This window comes from Erythrolamprus reginae, chromosome Z (assembly GCF_031021105.1).
Source record: "Erythrolamprus reginae isolate rEryReg1 chromosome Z, rEryReg1.hap1, whole genome shotgun sequence".
Lineage (NCBI taxonomy): Eukaryota > Metazoa > Chordata > Lepidosauria > Squamata > Dipsadidae > Erythrolamprus > Erythrolamprus reginae.
In genome coordinates this window covers 7268406-7289146 of record NC_091963.1, presented here as the reverse complement: position 1 = coordinate 7289146, position 20741 = coordinate 7268406, and the positions used below count along the sequence as shown (strand labels likewise).

General features: G+C 42.4%; 1 protein-coding gene across 1 annotated transcript in view; it reads right to left on the bottom strand.

Moving 5' to 3' along the window:
• Nucleotides 1-9066: 9066 nt before the first annotated feature.
• The window catches only part of GORASP1 (golgi reassembly stacking protein 1), a 32570-nt gene continuing 20895 nt past the window's right edge, over nucleotides 9067-20741 (bottom strand). Inside the window, exons 7-10 of the mRNA XM_070729930.1 lie at nucleotides 18568-18718; nucleotides 16777-16926; nucleotides 9339-12753; nucleotides 9067-9299 (exon numbers count right to left, since the gene is read on the bottom strand). Coding sequence (XP_070586031.1) covers nucleotides 12488-12753; nucleotides 16777-16926; nucleotides 18568-18718 — 567 coding nt within the window. The 3' untranslated portion in view covers nucleotides 9067-9299; nucleotides 9339-12487. The remainder of the gene's footprint in view (nucleotides 9300-9338; nucleotides 12754-16776; nucleotides 16927-18567; nucleotides 18719-20741) is intronic.

Below are 20741 nucleotides of genomic sequence, written 5' to 3'. Positions count from 1 at the left end.
CTCTACAAATTTAACATCTGCAAGTCTGAGCATTGCTCACTCCATAGCTCAGCATGGAAAAGCACTCAGTGAGGGAGAATTTATTAAAGAAACTCTCTTAAGATGTGCACCAGTTCTATTTCACGATATGCAGAATAAAGATGCAATTAGTAAGAGAATATCTGAGTTACCACTCAGTAGAAATATCATAAAAGACCGAATAATGAGACTGAACACAAACGTACAACATCAATTAAAGAGAGACATAAGTAATTGTAAATATTTTTCGATCTCTCTTGATGAAACTACTGATGTCACATCACATGCTCAGTTGGCCATTATTGGTCGATATTCTGATGGTCTCACAATGAGAGAAGAGTTGATAAAGTTAGTATCAGTGCCAACAAGTACATCAGGAAGCGAAATATGTAAGGTTGTTATGCAAACAATCTGTGTGTTAAATATGCATTGAAGCAATGTAAATAGTTGAATCTGTGTTGAGCGTCTCTGATTGGTTGAGACTTTGACAGTTGGGTTTCGGCGGGAAGTTAAAGAGTATAAAAGGAGCGTCTGGCTCTGTGTAAAACCAGTCGCATTCCTAGCTGAAGTCACTTTCCACTAAGAGCTGAACGAATAAAGAAAATTCTTTGGAACCAACTGCTTCAGACTTTTCACTGGCGACGTCGGACGGTCGAACCTACGATCTCCCACCATGGACAACCTGCCTGTCGGAAGAGCTCCTGACTTCTTCGACCCAGAAAAGTCCACCTGGGACAACTACATAGCAAAATTCGACATCTCCCTGGAAGCTGCGGGAATGAAAGACACTGACAGCGACAGAAAGAGAGCCATCTTCCTCAATTACTGCGGCTCCGAAATCTACGATCTTGCCCAGACACTGACAGACCCATTGCCGGCAAACTCCGTGACTTGGGACGCCTTGAAGTCCAAGCTCGCCGCCCATTTCAAGCCCACCAAACCGGCCATCGTATTCCGGCACCAATTCTCCCGAATGAGCCAGCTCGACACCGAATCTATCAACCAATACGTGACCCGTCTTCGCACCGCCTTGTCAAAATGCAAGTTTGACAACCCTGAAGCCCGGCTCATCGATGCCTTGATATTCAGCATGAAAAATGCAGCCGTACGAAACAAACTCCTCACAGAAGATGAGCCATTCCTACAAACAGTGATCAAGACGGCTCAAACTGCTGAGATCTCTGAAACCTAAGCATTGATATCTCTAAAGTTGTGTCAGTGACGACAGATGGGGCACCAAACATGGTGGGGGGGAAAGTCGGATTTGTTAAATTGTTTACAGAAGCTATTGGACACCCGATTGTGCCTTTTCATCGTATTATCCATCAGGAGGCTTTATGTGCCAAAGCAGGATTCACTGATATAAACGACTTAATGTCAGTTGTTACAAAAAAGACCCGTTTGATGACTTCTCGGGCTCTCAAGATCTCCTGCCTACATTTTCTTCCCAGCGCTTTTCTCGGCCCCCGAGACTGCAAGGCAGAGGGAACCGGCGTCCATGGAACCCTCGAGGTAACATTTACTGCCCAAACTCTGGCTCTTGTTTCTCCCCCATTAATAAAATTATTGTCCCCATCCTACTTAATCACAAGCCATGTCCCATGGAGCTTGACACTGGCTCCAAATATACATTAATGCCTTGGCACAAGTTGCACCTTTATGTGCCAGCCCTATCTCGGGACTCCTTGCAGCCTCTGGACATTTCTATAAATGACTTTCAGGGACACCCTATTCGGGTATTAGGCAGAACCAATGTGCCAGTCACTTTTAAAAATGTACATGTCATTCTTCCATTGTTAGTTGTTGAAGGGGCAAATCACTCATTGTTGGGATTAGAGTGGATGGCTCCATTAGGCTTAGCTGTCACTGGCCTCCACAAGATTACTGCACAAAGAACACATGGGGTGCCTAATTTTGTCTGCGAGTTTCCTGAGGTGTTTCAGGAGGGTTTGGGCACCTACAAAGGACCCCCTATTTCTTTTTCTTTGGATCCTAATGTCCCCCCCCTTCGGCTAAAGCCGCGAAGGGTGCCACTTCCATTACTTGAGAAGTTGGATGCACAACTGCAAAAGCTGCAACATCAAGGCATCCTAGTGCCAGTTGAACACGCACTCTGGGAGACTCCTATAGTGACACCATTGAAGCCAGATGGCACACTCAGAGTGTGTGCAGACTATAAATCTACATTGAACAAAGCTTTGCAACATAATTCCTACCCCATACCCGTTGTCCAACAGCTGCTGCACACCCTGGGCTCGGGGTCCCTCTTTGCACGCCTGGCCCTGGCCCAGGCATATCAGCAGTTAACCGTAGATGATGCCACAGCAATGGCTCAGACAATTGTCACTCACCGAGGGGCATTCAAATGTACTCGTTTACAGTTTGGGGTCAGTGTGGCTCCAGGTATCTTTCAACGATTAATGGAAAGACTTCTCATGGGTCTCAAGGGGGTGGTCCCTTATTTCGACGACATATTGATTTGTGGGGACACCCCTGACCAACTTCATAATCGCATTAGACAAGTCCTGTCCCGGTTACGTGATAAGGGATTGCGCTTAAAGCCTGAGAAATGTGTATGGGAAACTTCCTCTATTGAATTTTTGGGGTTCCGCATAGATTCGCAGGGTATTCACCCCACGGACGATAAAGTGAAGGCCATCAAAGATGCCCCTGCCCCCACTTGCAAAGCTGAGCTACAAGCCTTTTTGGGACTTTTAAATTTCTATTCAGTTTTCTTGCGTCAAAAGGCTTCTGCAGCTGAGCCGCTTCATCGCCTCCTCCACAAGGGGGCAGTGTGGACATGGGGACACAGGGAACAAGAAGCGTTCCAAGCTGTCAAAAATCTCCTGTCTTCAAACAGTGTTGTCATTCAGTATAGCTCAACCCTTCCACTCAGGCTCACCTGCGATGCTTCACCGTACGGCGTGGGCGGAGTATTGGCCCATGTTTTACCTAATTGGAACCGTGTATTTGCATCTATTACATTGGCGACGATTGGCGACGCTTGCCCCCTTCACAAGCGAGAATTTTCTGCACTTTTACTGGAGGTTGATTCCACCTACAGTGGACTGCTGATGTACAATAATGTAAGATGGCTGAGCCGAGACAAAGTTCTTGACCGCTTTGTGGAGTGCTTTGAAGAAATTAAGGTATTTCTTGAGGATAAGGATCTGGGAAACTTTCCTCAGCTCTATGATTATAAGTGGGTCAACACCCGGATGTTTTTTACAGATCTCTCTGTTCATATTAATGGACTGAACTTAAAGCTACAAGGTTTTGGCAAAAGTATTGACATTATGTTTGGATACATAAAAGCTTTTGAAAGTACTGTAAACTTAAAATTTTCAAGCGAGATGTAGAAACTAAAACTTATAAGTATTTTCCTCGAGTAACAAAGTATTTTGAGAAGGCCAGTGCAGCTGTACAAAATGAAATGGAACCCTTGCATATAAAGTACCAGCATGTTTTAGACTCCTTACTTGACCAGTTCAGTGATAGATTTAATCAATTTAGAAGCCTAGAACAGACCATGAAAATAATTAAGTATCCTGATGTAGTAGTCTACAGTAGTTTGAAATTAAAAGGTTTCCAATGGATACAAATTGATGATTTGGAGATGCAACTTGCGGAATTTCAGGACAGCATCTGGGGTCAGGTGTTTGTGTCACGCTGTGGATTGACAGCCTCCAAAGACATTAAGAAACATCCTATAGTTAAATGGTTAACTCTGTTTGTTAATGTAGCTCCTCCCTCTCTATGATGTAACCCTGCTTTGCTCACTTCCCCCCGCTTGCAGGAAGAGAAGCTATTAGCAGCCATTCTGTTCTTTCTCTATTAAAGATGTAAGACGCATAGTTAAGCCTCTCCGGCTAAACTTATCTTTTTCTACTTTTTCTAATAAAAGTTTAATTCATTTTAAAATGAATGCTTGTGCTTTAATATCCATCGACCTCCGGAAAGCCTTACTTCAGTTTTAACAGGCTGAGCACTCTGCCGGTAAGATCCTCTTTCCGACAGTTTGTTGACTTGAGGTCAAAGCTTGAGAATCAAGAGGAGTGCCACTATGAAGAGGAAATTTGGAGTGCCTGGAATTGGTTACCAGACACTTTTAGCACCCTGAAAAATACAGCAATGGCTTTACTTACTATTTTTCCCTCTACGTACTTTTGTGAGACCTTATTCTCAGCATTAAATAATATCAAAACCAACAAAAGAAACAGATTGACAGATGAACGTAGTAGCGCTTGCTTGGGCTTGAAGTGTACAAAATACCAACCTTCAATTGAAGATTTAGCCAATGAAATTCAGCAACAAAAAAGTCACTAAATCAGTGATGGCGAACCTGTGGCAACTGGACTGCCACAGGTTCGCCATTCCTGGAAGAATTCCCTCTCCCCCTCACTTATCTTAGTTCACGGCACCCCACACAAGTTAAATAACAGCAAGACCAACAAAAGAAACCAACTGACAGATGAACAAAGAAGTCACTAAGCAGGTAAGTTAAATAATTATTCATATTTGTTATTTAAACTATAAATATCACAAAATTATGGGGGGAGGTTTCTCAAGGTGACACACAACCCGAGTTATGCTCGGTTTTTTGGCGAATTTGGACACACCAAGCTCAAAAGGTTGCCCATCACTGGACTAGAGTTTTCTTCTCCAATGTTATTCAGATTTCAAATGTGTTAAATAAAAAATTAATGACTGTTAATAATTGTCTTCTTTTCAGTGGCATCGGTACATAGTGCAGAGCTGTCACCAGACAGACAGGCAGCACCTTATCAGCCTACTGAGATGCCCTCTAGACCAGATTTAGCAGGCCCACCTACCTCAACCATGGTTCTAACCATCGGAAACCTGTTCTGGGGCTCACCTGCCATCTGCCACGTTTACACCTTCGGCAGCAGGTCTCCGTTCTAATGATGTTTGGCAGACCATGCCACCAATGTTGCAGGACATGATAAGTAAAATACTGCTTGTCCGTTAGCAGGCAACAGAAGACCGTTTCTGCCAGACCCCCAAAGAGGGGCCTCTGGTCAGTACCTGTTCCGCCACCATCGCTGCAGGACTCCCTGATAGATGAGGGAGAGATCGATAGTGATCGCGAATCCCCCCTCAGAGCAGCCAGTATCCATATCTCTTTTTAGACCGGCTGTTTTGATGTCCTTCTCAGAAAGGCAAAGCAAGTTACCGACAACCCTCTCTTCTAGACGCCTGCTGTGGTTGAGGACTTGGCAAGGGGACGCCAAGTCCAAGTGGCGTTCAGCGTCCGCACCCTTCCAGGGAAGCCAACTATTTGGAGGTTCGCTCGACAAGGTCTTCGTGGAGGATAAGGACAAGCGAAAGGTGATGCCAAAATCCGCCAGACACTGACAGGCGCCAGGCGCCCTTTGCTTGCCAACAGCCATTTCGTCAGGACTCTGCCTTGGCGAACCCCCAGAACCCAAGGTCGTATGCACAAGGGGGATACAACCAGGGTACCTTTAGGACTGACAGAGGAGGTTATGGAAATCGAGCCAGGCAATATCAGCAGCCCAGGAAGCCTTTCAAGCCTAGCAACCAGAAGGGCTTCCGGGGTCAGAAGTGACTCGGAGAGAGACATCCCTATAGGAGATTGGCTCCAGTCCTTTACCGAGGGCTTGGGAATCGACCTCAACAGATGCTTGGGCTCTTTCCACGATATCCCAGGGTCTGCGGATCAACTTCCTTTCAAGCCCTCCTCAACGATTCTTACCATGCCCATGGACCCATTGTCCTCAAAAGAGAGCCATCCTAATTCAGGAGGTGAATCATCTACTCGACATCGGAGCCATAGAGACAGTTCCCCCAAGTCAAAGAGGCTCGCAGGTAGCCCAGGGATTATGGACACAAGAGGATTTGACAGAAATAAACATCAATTTCCTAGAATTGAAGGCAGTATTTTTGGCCTTCCAAGCCTTCCAAATACAATGCCAAGGCAATTGTGTATTAATACTAACGGACAATGTGGCCACTCAGTCCCACATATATCATCAGGGTGGGACGAGGTCGGGAAGGCTGATGGAAGAAGCCAGACTCCTGACGTCTTGGGCAGAGAGAAATTTGCTCTCTATTCGAGCCGAACACATTTCAGGGGTGGACAATGTGCAAGCAGACTGGCTAAGCAGGTCTACCCTTCATCCGACGGAGTGGCGCCTTGGCACAAACTTGTTTCAGGACATCACCACCAGATACGGGAGGCCACTTGTAGATTTGTTCGCCACACCGGAAAATATACAGCTGTCTCGCTTTTTCTCTCGCTTCCCGGCACCGGGAGCAGAGGGAGTCAACGCCCTGAGAGCCCCGTGGCCACCAGGGCTTCTCTATGCCTTTCAACCAGTGTGCCTTATTCCCAGGGCAATTGCCAAAATGATCCAAGAACAAGCCGAGGTCATCTTCGTTGCACCGTATTGGCCTCGCCGTCCATGGTTTGCGGACCTCATGGAGCTAACAATCTCTCCACCATGCCGCCTTCCAACTCATCGAGTCTCCCTCAGCCAGGGTTCTGTGCTCCATCCAGACCCCCAATGGTGGCAACTTGCTGTGTGGCACTTGAGGGGAACCGAATGAGACAGGCATCCTTACCGGAAAGAGTCATCTCCACTATACAAGTGGCTCGAAGACCTTCGACTACCAGAATATATCAGGCCACTTGGGCGGCCTTTGCTCAATTCTGTGCGGAAATACAAGTAGAACCTCAGTTCTCTTCTGTGAACACTTTGCTAGCCTTTTTACAATCTGGACTCAACAAAGGATTGGCACCCAATACGCTGCGGAGACAAGTCGCCGCCATCTCCACTATTATGAAGCTGGATAATTGGAGGTGTATGACTCATCACCCTTGGGTCAAGGATTTCCTGAGATGCGCTGCCAATTTGAGCCCACCGGTAGTGCACAGGTAGTGCACATGTGGGATCTTCCGGCTGTCTTAGAAGCGTTGTGTACACCACCATTTGAACCTCTACGCCAAATCTCTTTGCGACTCCTGTCATTTAAGACGGCCTTCTTGGTGGCCATCACATCGCAAGGAGGGTATCGGAACTTGCAGCTCTCTCTGTCAGACCTGATCTATGAGTATTCCACCTGAATAGGGTAGTGTTACGTCTGGACCCGACATTTTTGCCAAAGGTAAACACACTTTTCCATAAGACTAACGAGCTCATCCTACCAGATTTTTGCTCTCATGGTGTACACCCATTAGAACTGCGCTGGCACAAACTAGATGTGCGTCGTGCCTTAAAGATTTACATTCGACGAACGGCTCCGCACCGTACAACAGAGGCCTGTTTGTATCATTTACATCTTCTTCCTTTGGGGCCAAGGTGTTCCCGACAACAATTAGCTGTTGGGTAAGGTCCTGTATTGTGACGGTTTACGAATCACGGGCACTGCCGATTCCTGAGAATATTACCACCCACTCTATAAGGAGTGCTGCAACATCGACGGCGTGGAATGCTCAAGCTCCCTTAGAGGACATTTGTCAAGCGGCCACTTGGACCACTCCAAATACCTTTATCAAGCACTATAGACTGGACTCATTTGGGTCTGCGAAGGCGGCCTTTGGCCGAAGAGTGCTGCAGCGTATGTGTGAAACACATAGGCCCCTGGTCCAGCCTTCTCCCGCCCTGTCATCATAAGCTTGGGTACTCACCTGAACGGTCTTCTAGATGCACTGCGAGGAAAGTCCAAACCTGACCCGGCCATTTGGCCCAGGGGCTCAATTATTTTACTGTTGAATTAATAAAGTTGTGTTTGTTGCACTACTGCTTCGTTTTTATTGACTGAGCTATTGGGGGTATAGCTAGGGGACGGAGGTAATTATTATTCTAATCTAACTCAGTCCCTAACCAATCAGGCTGAAGTATCATCCCCATGTTGGATTCTCCTCGCAGTACATCGAGAAGACCGTTCAGGTGAGTACAACGGTCCATTTCACTGATCTGAATTTTAGCACGTACACTGTGCAGTAGAAATAAATGTTACATTCGGCCTGTATGGATATAATTGCTTTTGTTCCTGGAATCTGTTTAACAACTGTTTAACAATGGATTCTTTCCAGGTAGACAAATAAAAAATAATTTAAGGACAATTATAAATACATTGGAATATTATGAACAACACCCTGAAAAACAAATGGCGTTAGTATTTTTAGATGCTAAAAGAGCATTTGACAACGTTAACTGGACTTTTATGAAAATGCAATTAAATAAGATGAATGTTGGTACAATTTTTTTTAATATCATTGATGCTATATACTCAAATCAATCGGCCAAAATTATTTTAAATAATGAACAAACAGAAAGGTTAGAATTATTTAGAGGAGTTAGATAGGGTTGCCCTATCTCACCATTGTTATTTATTTTAACATTAGAAACATTGTTAATAAGAGCCAACAGAGATATTAAAGGACTAGAGATTAAAAAAGAATCTTATAAAGCTCAGGCATTCTCTGATGATGTAGTTTTCATAATAGAAGACCCTTTGACATCAATATTAAAATTAATAGATTATGGAAAAGTGGGTCTGAAAATTAATAAGGAAAAAATGCAATTACTAATTAAAAATATGACAGATTCACAGAAAAATCAATTAGAAAAGTTGACAAGCATGAAAATAATAAAGAAAGTAAAATATTTAGGTATTAGGATTACAGCCAAAGCTATATCATTAAAGAATGATAACCATGAGAAACTCTTAGGTCAAATTTAAAAAGATCTAGAAATGTGGAATAATTTACAATTAACACTACTTGGAAGAATTTCTACAATAAAAATGAATATTCTTCCCAAAATACTGTTTCTATTTCAGGTAGTTCCAATTAATCCGGAAGAAAATTTTTTCAAATAATTGACTAAGATCACAAAAAAATTTATATGGCAAGGGAAAAAACCAAGAATAAAACAAAGTGCCCTAGAAGATTCGAAGATGAGGGGCAGACTCGCCCTTCCAAACTGGAAGTTGTATTACCAAGCAGCAGCTTTATCTTGGATAAAAGAATGGTTAACTTTGGAAAATAGAAGACTATTAAACCTTGAAGGACACGATTTAATGTTAGGATGGCACACTTTTATTTTGGTATGATAAGTATAAACAACATTCTTACTTTAAAAGACATACAATAAGAAAGGCTTTATTAAATGAATGGAATACAATAAGGAAAAATCATTTCTTAGTAATGCCAGAATGGATTTCTCCAATAGAAGCTACATGCCCCCCAAATTTACTACAAGAAGGTAAAATTTGGAAGTATAGGGATGTAACTAAATGATGTAACCAAAACTAAATGATGTAACCGAAACTAAATGATGTAACCGAAACTAAAACTGAGACAAGAGCTACAACAGGCAGGGATAGTAACCAACTGGTGGCAGTATGCAGATTAAATCAAGATTCCAAAAAGATGTAAGAACATACATATTTCAGAAAGACAATAATATACTAGGGAAAATATTAACCAAAAATCAAGGAAAATTAATTGGGAAGGTATATAAATACTTGATTAACTATAGGATGATAGTTTAATTTTAAAAGATAATATGATAAGTTGGTGTAAAAATATAGGAAAAGAAATAGACATGGGAAAAGGTCTGGACATATAACTGGAAGATAACTAAATCAGTTTCTTTTAAAGAAAATCAAATAAAGATGTTCTATAGATGGCATTTGCCACCAAATAGAATCTCAAAAATGTTTCCAAATACATCCCCTAATTGTTGGAAATGTAAAAAAGAAATTGGTACATACCTTCATTTATGGTGAACGTGTCCGAAAGCAAAGATTTATTGGAACAAGGTGGAAAAATGTTTAAGAGAAATAACACAAGAAATTAAGAAGATTCCAGAGTTTAATAGTTAAATGCATTAGATATAGAATAGATTATATAAAGAAATATTATAGAGATGTTTACTTTTCTGATTTGATCTAAATAATAATAAACTTTTCTGTATTACTGAGCGGAGCAATTGTAGCTCCTTTTCATGTTATGTGTTATGTTTTGTCTATTTTATGTCGGTCTGTCTTGTTGTGTCTTATTACCTTGAAAATAATAAAAATATTTTTTTTAAAAAAAATAACAACTGTTTTAAACTGGCTTACAGAGCATTGTTTTCTCTCTCCTGAATCAAAATGTTATTTCTCCCAGTTACAATTAACCTTGGTCTAGCCCACTGAGTTTTTTAAAACTAAGCTCCTGGGGCAGCTAGGGGGCGGTACCACATTAATATGCTAATTTAAACTCAGCCCCTACCAAGAAGACTAAAGAACTACCCATGTTGGACTCTCCTTCCAGTGCAGTGGAGAATATGTTCTAAATGAACACTGAATTAAATATACAGTGTTCCCTTGATTTTCGCAGGTTCGACCTTTGCGAATAGCCTATCCCACGGTTTTCCAAAAAATATTAATTAAAAAAAATTTCACTGTTTTTCCCTATACCACAATTTTCCCCACCCGATGATGTCATACGTCATCGCCAAACTAATTTTTGCAAATAAATAACAAAAATAATAATAATTGTTAATAAATAATTATGTTTATAAATATCAGGATCACTAAATGTCTTATTCAATGGTGAGTACCAGTAATAATGGTGAGTAAATGGTTGTTAAGGGATTGGGAAATGATAATTTAGGGGTTTAAAGTGTTAAGGGATGGCTTGTGATACGGTCCATAGCCAAAAATGGTGTATTTATCTCCTCATCTCTACTTCGCGGAAATTCGACTTTCGCGGGCTGTCTCGGAACGCATCCCCCGCGAAAATCAAGGGAACACTGTACTGTATGCTGTCAGAGGTAATTGTTCCAATTTATGGGTAGTTTTGTGAATGTACTTTGACGTTAAACACAATGAGAAAAAAAAGATGCAGGGACTTCAACTCCCAGAATTCTCCAGCCGGTCTATGTTGGCTTCTAGGGAATTCTAGGAATTTTAAGTACATACTTCTTAAAGTGGCTGAGGTTGAGAAACACTTGATTGATCCATTATTCATATTAGAAGCAATCTTGCTCATTTTTCTCATTAGCAGAAAATAATGTCTCCACTTTAAGAGGTACCACTGCCTTACAAGATAGCTTGTTAGCATGCACCTCAAATATTATTTAGTGCCATTGTACTAACGCCTCTTACCAGACATAGCTTGACCGTAATCAACCAGGCCTCTGGCACAGCATGAAGCAACAACCCCTAATTTAAAACAAATTTAAAACCTGCTACACTGCTAGTGTCCTTTGATTCTTCAGCTACTACTATTCCAAGAGAATTTTTGTGGGATTGCATACGGACTTTCTCCAGCAGCGAATAAGGAGTACAGCTCTCTGGGGTGAACTGCAAAATAGAGCTTAGGGGAAATTCCCAGTCCAATGTACCCACATAATGAGATTGCATTCTTTTAGACATGGGCACCTCCTACTGAAACCCAAACCACCCCATTCATGGAATCTGCTGGGGTCAGAGAAAGAACCATACTTGCATTGGGGTCTTAATTCTGCTCATACATTTCAAGAAGCCTTGGGTGCTCAAATGGATCAAAGAAGATTAAACAGGTTGGATTTTGTGGTGGGTGAGGTGGGATTTTCAGAGTAAAAGAGTATTAGAGTATTCTTCCTATTAAAATTCTAAGTTAAAACTTTCCAGATAAAATAATCTCAAGTCAATGGGATAGGACACAGAGGTAACAGAAACAATTAAAATTGTAAACCTCCCCCTCCCCCAAGCTTAAAAGCCTTACCTTAAGGCAGGGGTGAGCAGCTATGGCAATCATAAAACCTGTGCAACTCCCAGAATTCCTGATCCAGCTGAATCAGGAATTCTGGGAGTTAAAGTCCACACCTACTACAAAGGAGTTTTCCCGCATTTCTTATCAGCTGCAGTTGGCTAAAAGCCCTACTGTAAGGCAGGAGTGGGCAACTATGGCAACTTTGCAACATATGGACTTCAAGCTCCCAAAATTGATGAGCCAGCTGGCCCAGGAATTCTTGGAGTTGAAGTATACACTTTTTCCTTGAGGGTGGGGGGAATTTGGGAAGCAAATATAGAGCAAAACGGGTACAGAGAGGCTTAAGGCACCTCTTTTAAGGTTTAAAAACTCAAAAAACAGCCTCCATAGATTCCTACCTGCCCCCTCTAGTAATTCTATGATATTGCTCACAGAGCCCTTCCTTTTTTAAAAATGTATGAGCAGCTAAATGCATGAGACAAGAAGCTCTCCTGTTTCGTTTTTTTAAAGAATTATTCTGCCTCTGAACTCCAATGATTAGTGTTACCACTAAGCAGAACTAACAGGTACACAGGCCCCAGATTCGATAGTATGATTGAAGGAAGCTGAAGTCTATAGCGATTCAGAAAGCAATCAAATGTTCCCGTAGAACATTTAAAAAAAAAACAAACCCTAGGACTTTCCGGCGCCAGTAGCTTCAAACCCCAAAGGTGAAAAAATAGGTCCTTTCCAAACCTAGGCCTCTTTGGTTTCATCCATCAATTCCTGGGCACTTTTGTCACCACTGTCTGTTTTGGGTGGTGTGGGGGTCTCAACCCCACTTAGGGGTCGGGCAGTTTCCTGAGCCTCAGCATCCTGTCCAGATGAGGCATCTGGAGTCACGTCCATAGGGAGGGCTGGTGAAGGAGACACGGAAGACTTTTCCTCGAGGGTTTCGGGATGGCAGCTCTCGTCTGCTTGAAGATATACCGAGTCTTCTGAGAACGGATGAGAGGCCTGGTCTAAAACACACACACACACACACACAAACAAATGTTTGTAGTACAGGTAGTCCTCAACGTACAACAGGCAATTCACTTAGTGACCATTCAGTACAATGGTACTGAAAAAACAAGAGTTACGACTTTTTTTTTTCACAGAATCACAATTGTTTTAGCATCCCCATAGTCAGGTGATCGAAATTCAGACGTTTGGCAACTGACCCACATTTATGACGGTTACAGTTTCCCTGGAGTCCTGTGATCATCTTTGCTTTGCTTTTCAATGGGGAAGCCAGATTTACTTAGCAACTGTGTTATTCCTTGGGAACTGCAGTGATTCACTTAGCAATGGTGGTATGAAATAGGGCAAAAATCAGTTAATAATTGTCTCCCAGCCACATAAATGTTGGACTCTGTTGTGGTAGCCCAGCTCCTGCCCCAAGGACTGTGGATGTGGGGGAGACATCCACATGCTGCAGGCCTGTTTTGCCCCCAGTGGAATCTGCTGATGAAGGCTCCTCTGACCAAGAAGACATGAGTGACAGGGAGGAGGAGAGTGTGGCAGGCAGCTCAGAAGGAGATCAATTATCTAGCTCCTCCTTGGATTCGGAACAAGAGTTAATGATACAGCCACGCATGCGGAGAGCGATGCAAAGGCAACAACAACTGAGAGATTATTATCAAAGAAAATGAGGCCACCTGTGGTTGGGTGGGGCTGTGGTAATCAGTGAGGCTGCTATACATAGCAGCCTGTGGGTTTGGCCATTGTGGAGGATTATCTGTTTGTTGTGTTTCGTGACTGCTTTACTGACTTTGACCTTTTGTGTGCTGATTTTCCCCGCTTTGAAACTAAACCAGGGCAAAGTGTGTCACTTTGTGAAAGAAGGACTGTGAATTACCTCACAGCTGCAAGCTAAGTATCACAGAACTGATAAGGGACTTGTACAAATTACCAGTTTGTTTGGAGACGAGTGCTCTTTGCTATACCAAAAGAGGGCTTGGTTTATGTGAATTTTCATTATAAAGAACATTGTTTTGAATTTTCAAACGTGTGTGTGTCTGAAATTTGTACCTGTGAATTTTTGGGAGGAGTCTACCAGAGAGCCCGACAGAACAGACTCAATTGTACGTCAAGGACTAACTGTATTTATGAGGGGCAGTGGGCATGGATCCCAAGGTAATGACTGCTAATATTTTGGGGTAAAAATGTGGCATGAATTTTCCTGAAACAAAAAGGATCTTAGATTGAATACTGCTCCTGGTTAGCAAGGGTATCCCAAATAATTTTCCACTCTGACATAACACTTTCAATAGAGTTCTCACTTTCTCTTTCTATGTGCACATAGGGATTCCAGACTAATTCCCCATTTGACTCCTCCCTTAGCCCGGCCAGTCTCTCCAATATGCAGATAATTTATTAGTGTTTCCGAACCTTAGCTGTTTATAAATATATATTTCAACTTCCAGAATTCCCCAATACAGATTGAGGTATTCTGGGAGCCGAAATCCACACATTTTAAAATGCCCAAGGTTAGGAAGTGTTGGTCCCTTCCTTTTCACTACAGCTCAGCCCAGAATGTCTGTTGCTAAGTAAGATATTTGGTCACTGAATTTTGTCCCATTTTATGACCATTCCTGCCACAGTTGTAAAGTGAGTCACTGCAGTTATTAGTGATAAGATTGTTAAGTGAAACTGGCTTCCTTGTGGACTTTGCTTGTCAGAAGGTTGCAAAAGCTTTCACATGGCCGTGGGACACTACAATCATCATAAATATGAGTCAATTACCAAGCATCTTCAAATATTGAGATGCTGCAACGGTCATAATTATGAATAATAGTCATAAGTCATTTAACTTTGAACAATTAAACAAAGTGTTTCTAATTTGAGAACTACATGTATGTTGACTGAGAACTCATCTCACCCCTGGATAGAGACACTTATGAGTGGCCATTGAAGTTTAGCCACCATAATAAACTTTATAAAGCTGTTCAGACACATTCATACAGAGTGCTTGTTTAGATAATGTCTGCTCTACAAGTGGGGAAACAAGCAAACTAAGTTAAAAACTATCCGATATTGCCTTTTGTTCATTATGGTGGAAAGAATTCAAGTCTTTTAAGATGCTACAAAAAGAAGCATTTTATTTAAATTAACTTGAAATATTAGAATTACAGACTTTGGCAGGGATAGCAGAGGACTTTGGCTGGTTTAAAAAAAACTAGCAGTGACTTGCATAGTTACTGTTTAGATAGGAGAGCACCAATAAATCCTAGAGTAGTAAGGTAAGGTAGACAGGGGATTTGAAAGAAAATACTAAGAAAAAGTAATGGAGAAACACTTCCATATTGCTAAGAAATGCATAAACATCCTAGGACAGTGATGGCGAAGCTTTTTGGCACTGAGTGCCCAAACTGGAACAGATGTGTTTGTATGCGTGCATGCACGCACTGGAGTGTTGGAAACCAAACGCACACTGACCAGCTGCTCTTCGGCTCTCTGGCTCACACATGTGCACCGGCCAGTTATCTTTGCCCGCGCTGGAGGGCCAGAAACCTGAAGACCAGCTGGCCAGCGTGCCAAATACCAGAAGAATAGCTGGCAAAAGCACCCACAGAGAGGTCTGTGCATGCCACCTCTGGCCCACATGGCCTGGGTTCGCCGTCAGAGTCCTAAGAGTTGAGCTTGAAGGAGATAGGGGCGATTATGTTATTTTATTATTTATTTATTTTATCATTCATTCATTGATTCATTCACTCGTTCGCTCAATTTTTATGCCGCCCTTCTCCTTAGACTCAGGGCTGCTTACAACATGTTAGCAATAGCACTTTTTTAACAGAGCCAGCAAATTGCCCTTACAATCTGGGTCCTCATTTTACCCACCTCAGAAGGATGGGAGGCTGCTGAGTCAACCTTGAGCCGCTGGTGAGATCTGAACTGCTGACCTGCAGATCTACAGTCAGCTTCAGTGGCCCTGCAGTACCGCATTCTACCTGCTGCGCCACCTCAGCTCTTTAGATAGTCAACTCTTACAATCACCTGTTTAGCGACTGTTCAAAGTGACAATTGAACTGAAAAAAATTATTTACAACCTGGTACCCTCAACCGTGGCTGGGGTTAACATTTGGACACTTGGCAACCAGCATGGAATTATGGTGGCTGCAGCATCCCAGCGTCCTGGGGTCACCATGTGTGACTTTCCCAGCCGGCTTTCAACAAGCAAAGTCAGTATGGAATCTAGATTCCCTTAACAATCATGTGATTCACTTAACCGCTCCAGGTCCTCGGACAGGGGCAGCAAATCTAATAAATAAATAAAATAAATAAATAATAAACAGCTGTATCTCCGGAACCGCCTACTACCGCACGAATACCAGCAGCCGATAAGGTCCCAGAGTTGGCCTTCTCCGGGTCCCGTCAACTAAACAATGTCGTTTGGCAGGCCCCACGGGAAGAGCCTTCTCTGTGGCGGCCCCGGCCCTCTGGAATCAACTTCCCCCGGAGATTAGAACTGCCCCCACCCTCCTTGTCTTTCGTAAATTACTCAAGACTCACTTATACCGCCAGGCATGGGGGAGTTGAGACACCTTTCCCCCCAGGCTTCTTTATATTTTGTTTCACGTTTGGTATAAATGTGCTGTTTGGTTTTTAAATATATGATAGGGTTTTATATGCTTCTTTTAATATTAGATTTGTTTTGTTATAATATTGTTTTTATTGTTGTGAGCCGCCCCGAGTCTTTGGAGAGGGGCGGCATACAAATCTAATTAATAATAATAATAATAATAATAATAATAATAATAATAATAATAACTGTAGTGTAAAAAATTGGAGGCAACTCATTTAACAACTGCTTTCCTTAAAAACAATAGAAATTCTTACGAGAACTACCTATATGTGATTATTTCTTGGTGAGTGGTCGTTATTTTGTTTTTATACCACTCTAATCATACAACTCCCACATAATTTTCACAACATGAGGAATGCTCACGTGTGCCATCGTTCTTTTTATCTTTTCAAGCCAAACGGCTTCCAACTCTGCTTACCAAAATGTGAAGGAGCTTCACTATATGTGGATAAGCTTGCAGAAGCTTCCAGAACATCTGATAAGGTGAAAGGAGGAGAGGAAGGCACATGGGCTGTTTTTACTAAATCAATCAATTCAGGAAAAGAAGCTCCAGACATATCTATAAAATCTGCAGGGAGAAGAAAATAACAAAAGGAGGAAAGAAAAGAATACACCTGACAAAACTATCAGATAAGTTAAACAGAAACAAAAAACCATTTTAACAGCACAGACAACATTCCGACTTCCTCTTTGATACAACTGCACTGATAATACCAGGGAGATACGCTGCTTGTACAAATGAGTGTGGGCCATCCTGGTTTGCCATACTCAGTAAGTGTGTAAGTATCAGTGACTTAAAGCAGGGGTCTCCAGCCTTGGCAACTTATGAGATTTGTGAACTTCAACTCCCAGAGTTCCTCAGCCAGCAGAGCTTGCTGAGGAACTCTGGGAGTTGAAGTCCACAAATCTTAAAATTGACAAGGCTGAAGACCCCTGATTTAAAGAGTCTTTGGGAACCATGCAATCCTTGCTGAACCAAAATAAAGAGTGAGGAGGGCTTATTTCACACATCTCAGCCCTGATTGGAAGATGGGAATCCCTGAAGGGCAAAAACGAGGGGATGAAGGCCTGTTTTAGCCAAAAGAGGCACCGTGGGCCGGTCCTTTGATGTTTTCAGGCTGGCCCTGCAGGCTGGATTTAAGCACTCCGTGGGCCGGATCTGGCCCATGGGCCTTGAGTGTAACACACATGATCTAGTCAGAGGCTAGCAAATCCAACTAGTAAGAGCCTGAAGACTCACTTATGCCGCAAGGCCTGGGGTGTTTAGATCTTGCCCCCAGACCAATGAATGTGTTGAGAGAATGTGGAGTGAATGGAATGATTGTTTTTTATGGGTTTGGGGGGGTTGGGGGGGGGTTAGTTTTTTTAATTAGCTAATTGGATTTAAAATGTTGTGTACTATATATTTTATATATTGTGAGCCACCCCGAGTCCTCAGAGAGGGGTGGCATAGAAATCCAAATAATAATAATAATAATAATAATAATAATAATAATAATAATAATAATAATAATAGTAGTAGTAATAGTAGTAATAATAATAGTAATAGAACGGGTCCAAAGACGGGCTACAGGAATGGTGGAAGGTCTTAAGCATAAAACGTATCAGGAAAGACTTAATTAACTCAATCTGTATAGTCTGGAGGACAGAAGGAAAAGGGGGGACATGATCGAAACATTTAAATATGTTAAAGGGTTAAATAAGGTCCAGGAGGGAAGTGTTTTTAATAGGAAAGTGGACACAAGAACAAGGGGACACAATCTAAAGTTAGTTGGGGGAAAGATCAAAAGCAATGTGAGGAAATATTATTTCACTGAAAGAGTAGTAGATCCTTGGAACAAACTTCCAGCAGATGTGGTTGGTAAATCCACAGGAACTGAATTTAAACATGCCTGGGATAAACATAGATCCATCCTAAGATAAAATACAGCAAATAGTATAAGGGCAGACTAGATGGACCATGAGGTCTTTTTCTGCCGTCAGTCTTCTATGTTTCTAATAACAACAACAACAATAAAAATAATAATAGCAATAATAATAATAATAATAATAATAATAATAATAATAATAATATCTGCAGATCCTGTCCTGATGTGAAGCATCTTCCCAAATGCTTTGCCCAGATACTCCTTCGGGGTGCTGGGCTACAACTCCCATAAATGTCAGTACAAATAGGAAAATTAAAAAAGGGGGAGAGGTACTGAATTACCTGGATCCATGACTCTCTGGACAGGAGGAGGAGGAGGAGGAGCAGGAAGTGGCAGGGAATTTTCTAATGAATAGGCAGTTACACTTTGGCTGGAGATGTAACCCAAACTCTCGGTTTCTTCGGTTTTGGGGGAAGGTGCCATCAAGGAAGCCTAGAATAAAAGAATCCGTTTTGACTGCCCCTGACCTTGCCTCACTGACAGCTGGATGCCCCCCAGGAAGAAGCTTTTTCTGCAGAGCAACACTGGTGGATGGGTGAGCCCACAGATTGCTCTAAACCAGAGGCCTTCAAACTTAGCAACTTTAAGACTTGTGGACTTCAACTCCCAGAATTCTCCAGCCAGCACAGCTGGCTGGAGAATTCTGGGGGTTTATTTATTTATTATTTATTATTTAGATTTGTATGCCGCCCCTCTCCGCGAACTCAGGGCGGCTCACAACAAAAAATATAAACAATCGTACAAATCCAAATAAATTCAATAAATTTAAGTATTTAAAATAGTTTTAAAAAGAACCCTACTATATTAACAAGCACATACACAAACATACCATACATAAATTGTACGTGGCCGGGGGAGGTGTTTCAGTTCCCCCATGCCTGACGACAAAGGTGAGTTTTGAGAGCTTTACAGAAGGCAGGGAGAGTAGGGGCAGTTCTAATCTCCGGGGGGAGTTGGTTCCAGAGGGCCGGGGCCGCCACAGAGAAGGCTCTTCCCCTGGGGCCCGCCAACCGACATTGTTTAGTTGACGGGACCCGGAGAAGGCCAACTCTGTGGGACCTAATCGGTCGCTGGGATTCGTGCGGCAGAAGGCGGTCTCGGAGATATTCTGATCCGATGCCATGAAGGGCTTTAAAGGTCATGGAGTTGAAGTCCACAAGTCTTAAAGTTGCTAAGTTTGAAGACCCCTGCTCTAAACTATAACGTGGCTTCTTCAGGTTAAGTTTGGCCAATCAAAATGCACCGCTGATTAGATTTTACACCCTGCCTTTCCCACAGGAGCGCCTCACGATGTTGGATGGAGCACTCCTGTTTTTTCCTCCACAACAACCCTGTGACTGGGCTGAACAAGAGAGCAACTGGTCCAGAGTTCTCAGGGAATTTCACTGTTGTCTGGAGAACTGAATGTAAGTCTCCAAGCATCTTAACCCTCATACTTCAGCCTTCCATCCTTCCGAGGTGGGATAAAAATCAAATGAATAAATAAATAAATACTGGAGTAACTTATATTTAAGAAATTACTGTCTTGAAAGGACAATACAGTTAGTTCTCTATTTATGACCACAACTGAGCCCTGTCAAAATTTCTGTTGCTGTGGGACATTTGTTAAATGAGCTTGGCCCCATTTTACGACCTTTCCTGGAAGAGTTGTCAAGGGAAATCCCTGCAGTTGTCAAGTTAGTAACACGTTGTTAAGTGAATCTGGCTTCCCCAGAAGGTCGCAAAAGGGGATCACGTGGCCTTGGGACACAGCAATAGTCACAAATAGGAGCCGGTTACAAAGCATCCAAATTTTGATCACGTCACCATGGAGATGCTACAACAATATGAAAGTATAAAAGATGCCCGTAACTTTTTTCCAATGCTGCTGTACCCTCAAACGTTCACTAAATGAACTGCTGTAAGTTGGAGACTATTTGTAATTGGGACAGGGAATTCCCAATTAGGAGGTCCTAAGATGCAAATCTTCTCTACTTATTAAGTGAAGACCACTTGTTCTGTGGCAGGGTGGAAGGTATTATTTGCCAAAAAAGAAAAAGAGATGGAGTTGCATTAACTCTCTTCTCTTTCAGAAGCTGTCAGGAAATTCCTCCTTAGTTCTAAGTTGCTTCTCTCCTTATTTAGTTTCCACCCATTGCTTCCTGTTCTACTCTCAGGTGCTTTGGAGAATAGGTTGACTCCTTCTTCTTTGTGGCAACCCCTGAGATACTGGAACACTGCTATCATGTCTCCCTTCGTCCTTCTTTTCATTAAATAGGCCCGGTTCCTGCAACCGTCCATCGTATGAGTTAGCTTCCAGACCCCTAATCTATTTAGCTCTTTCCTGCATGCGTCCAAGTCTTAGTATCTTCTTTTGTACAGCATAAACTTACAGGACCATCTTCTGCCTCATGAATCCCAGCAGCTGGTCAGGTCCCACAGAGTTGGCCTTCTCCAGGTCCTGTCAGCCACACAA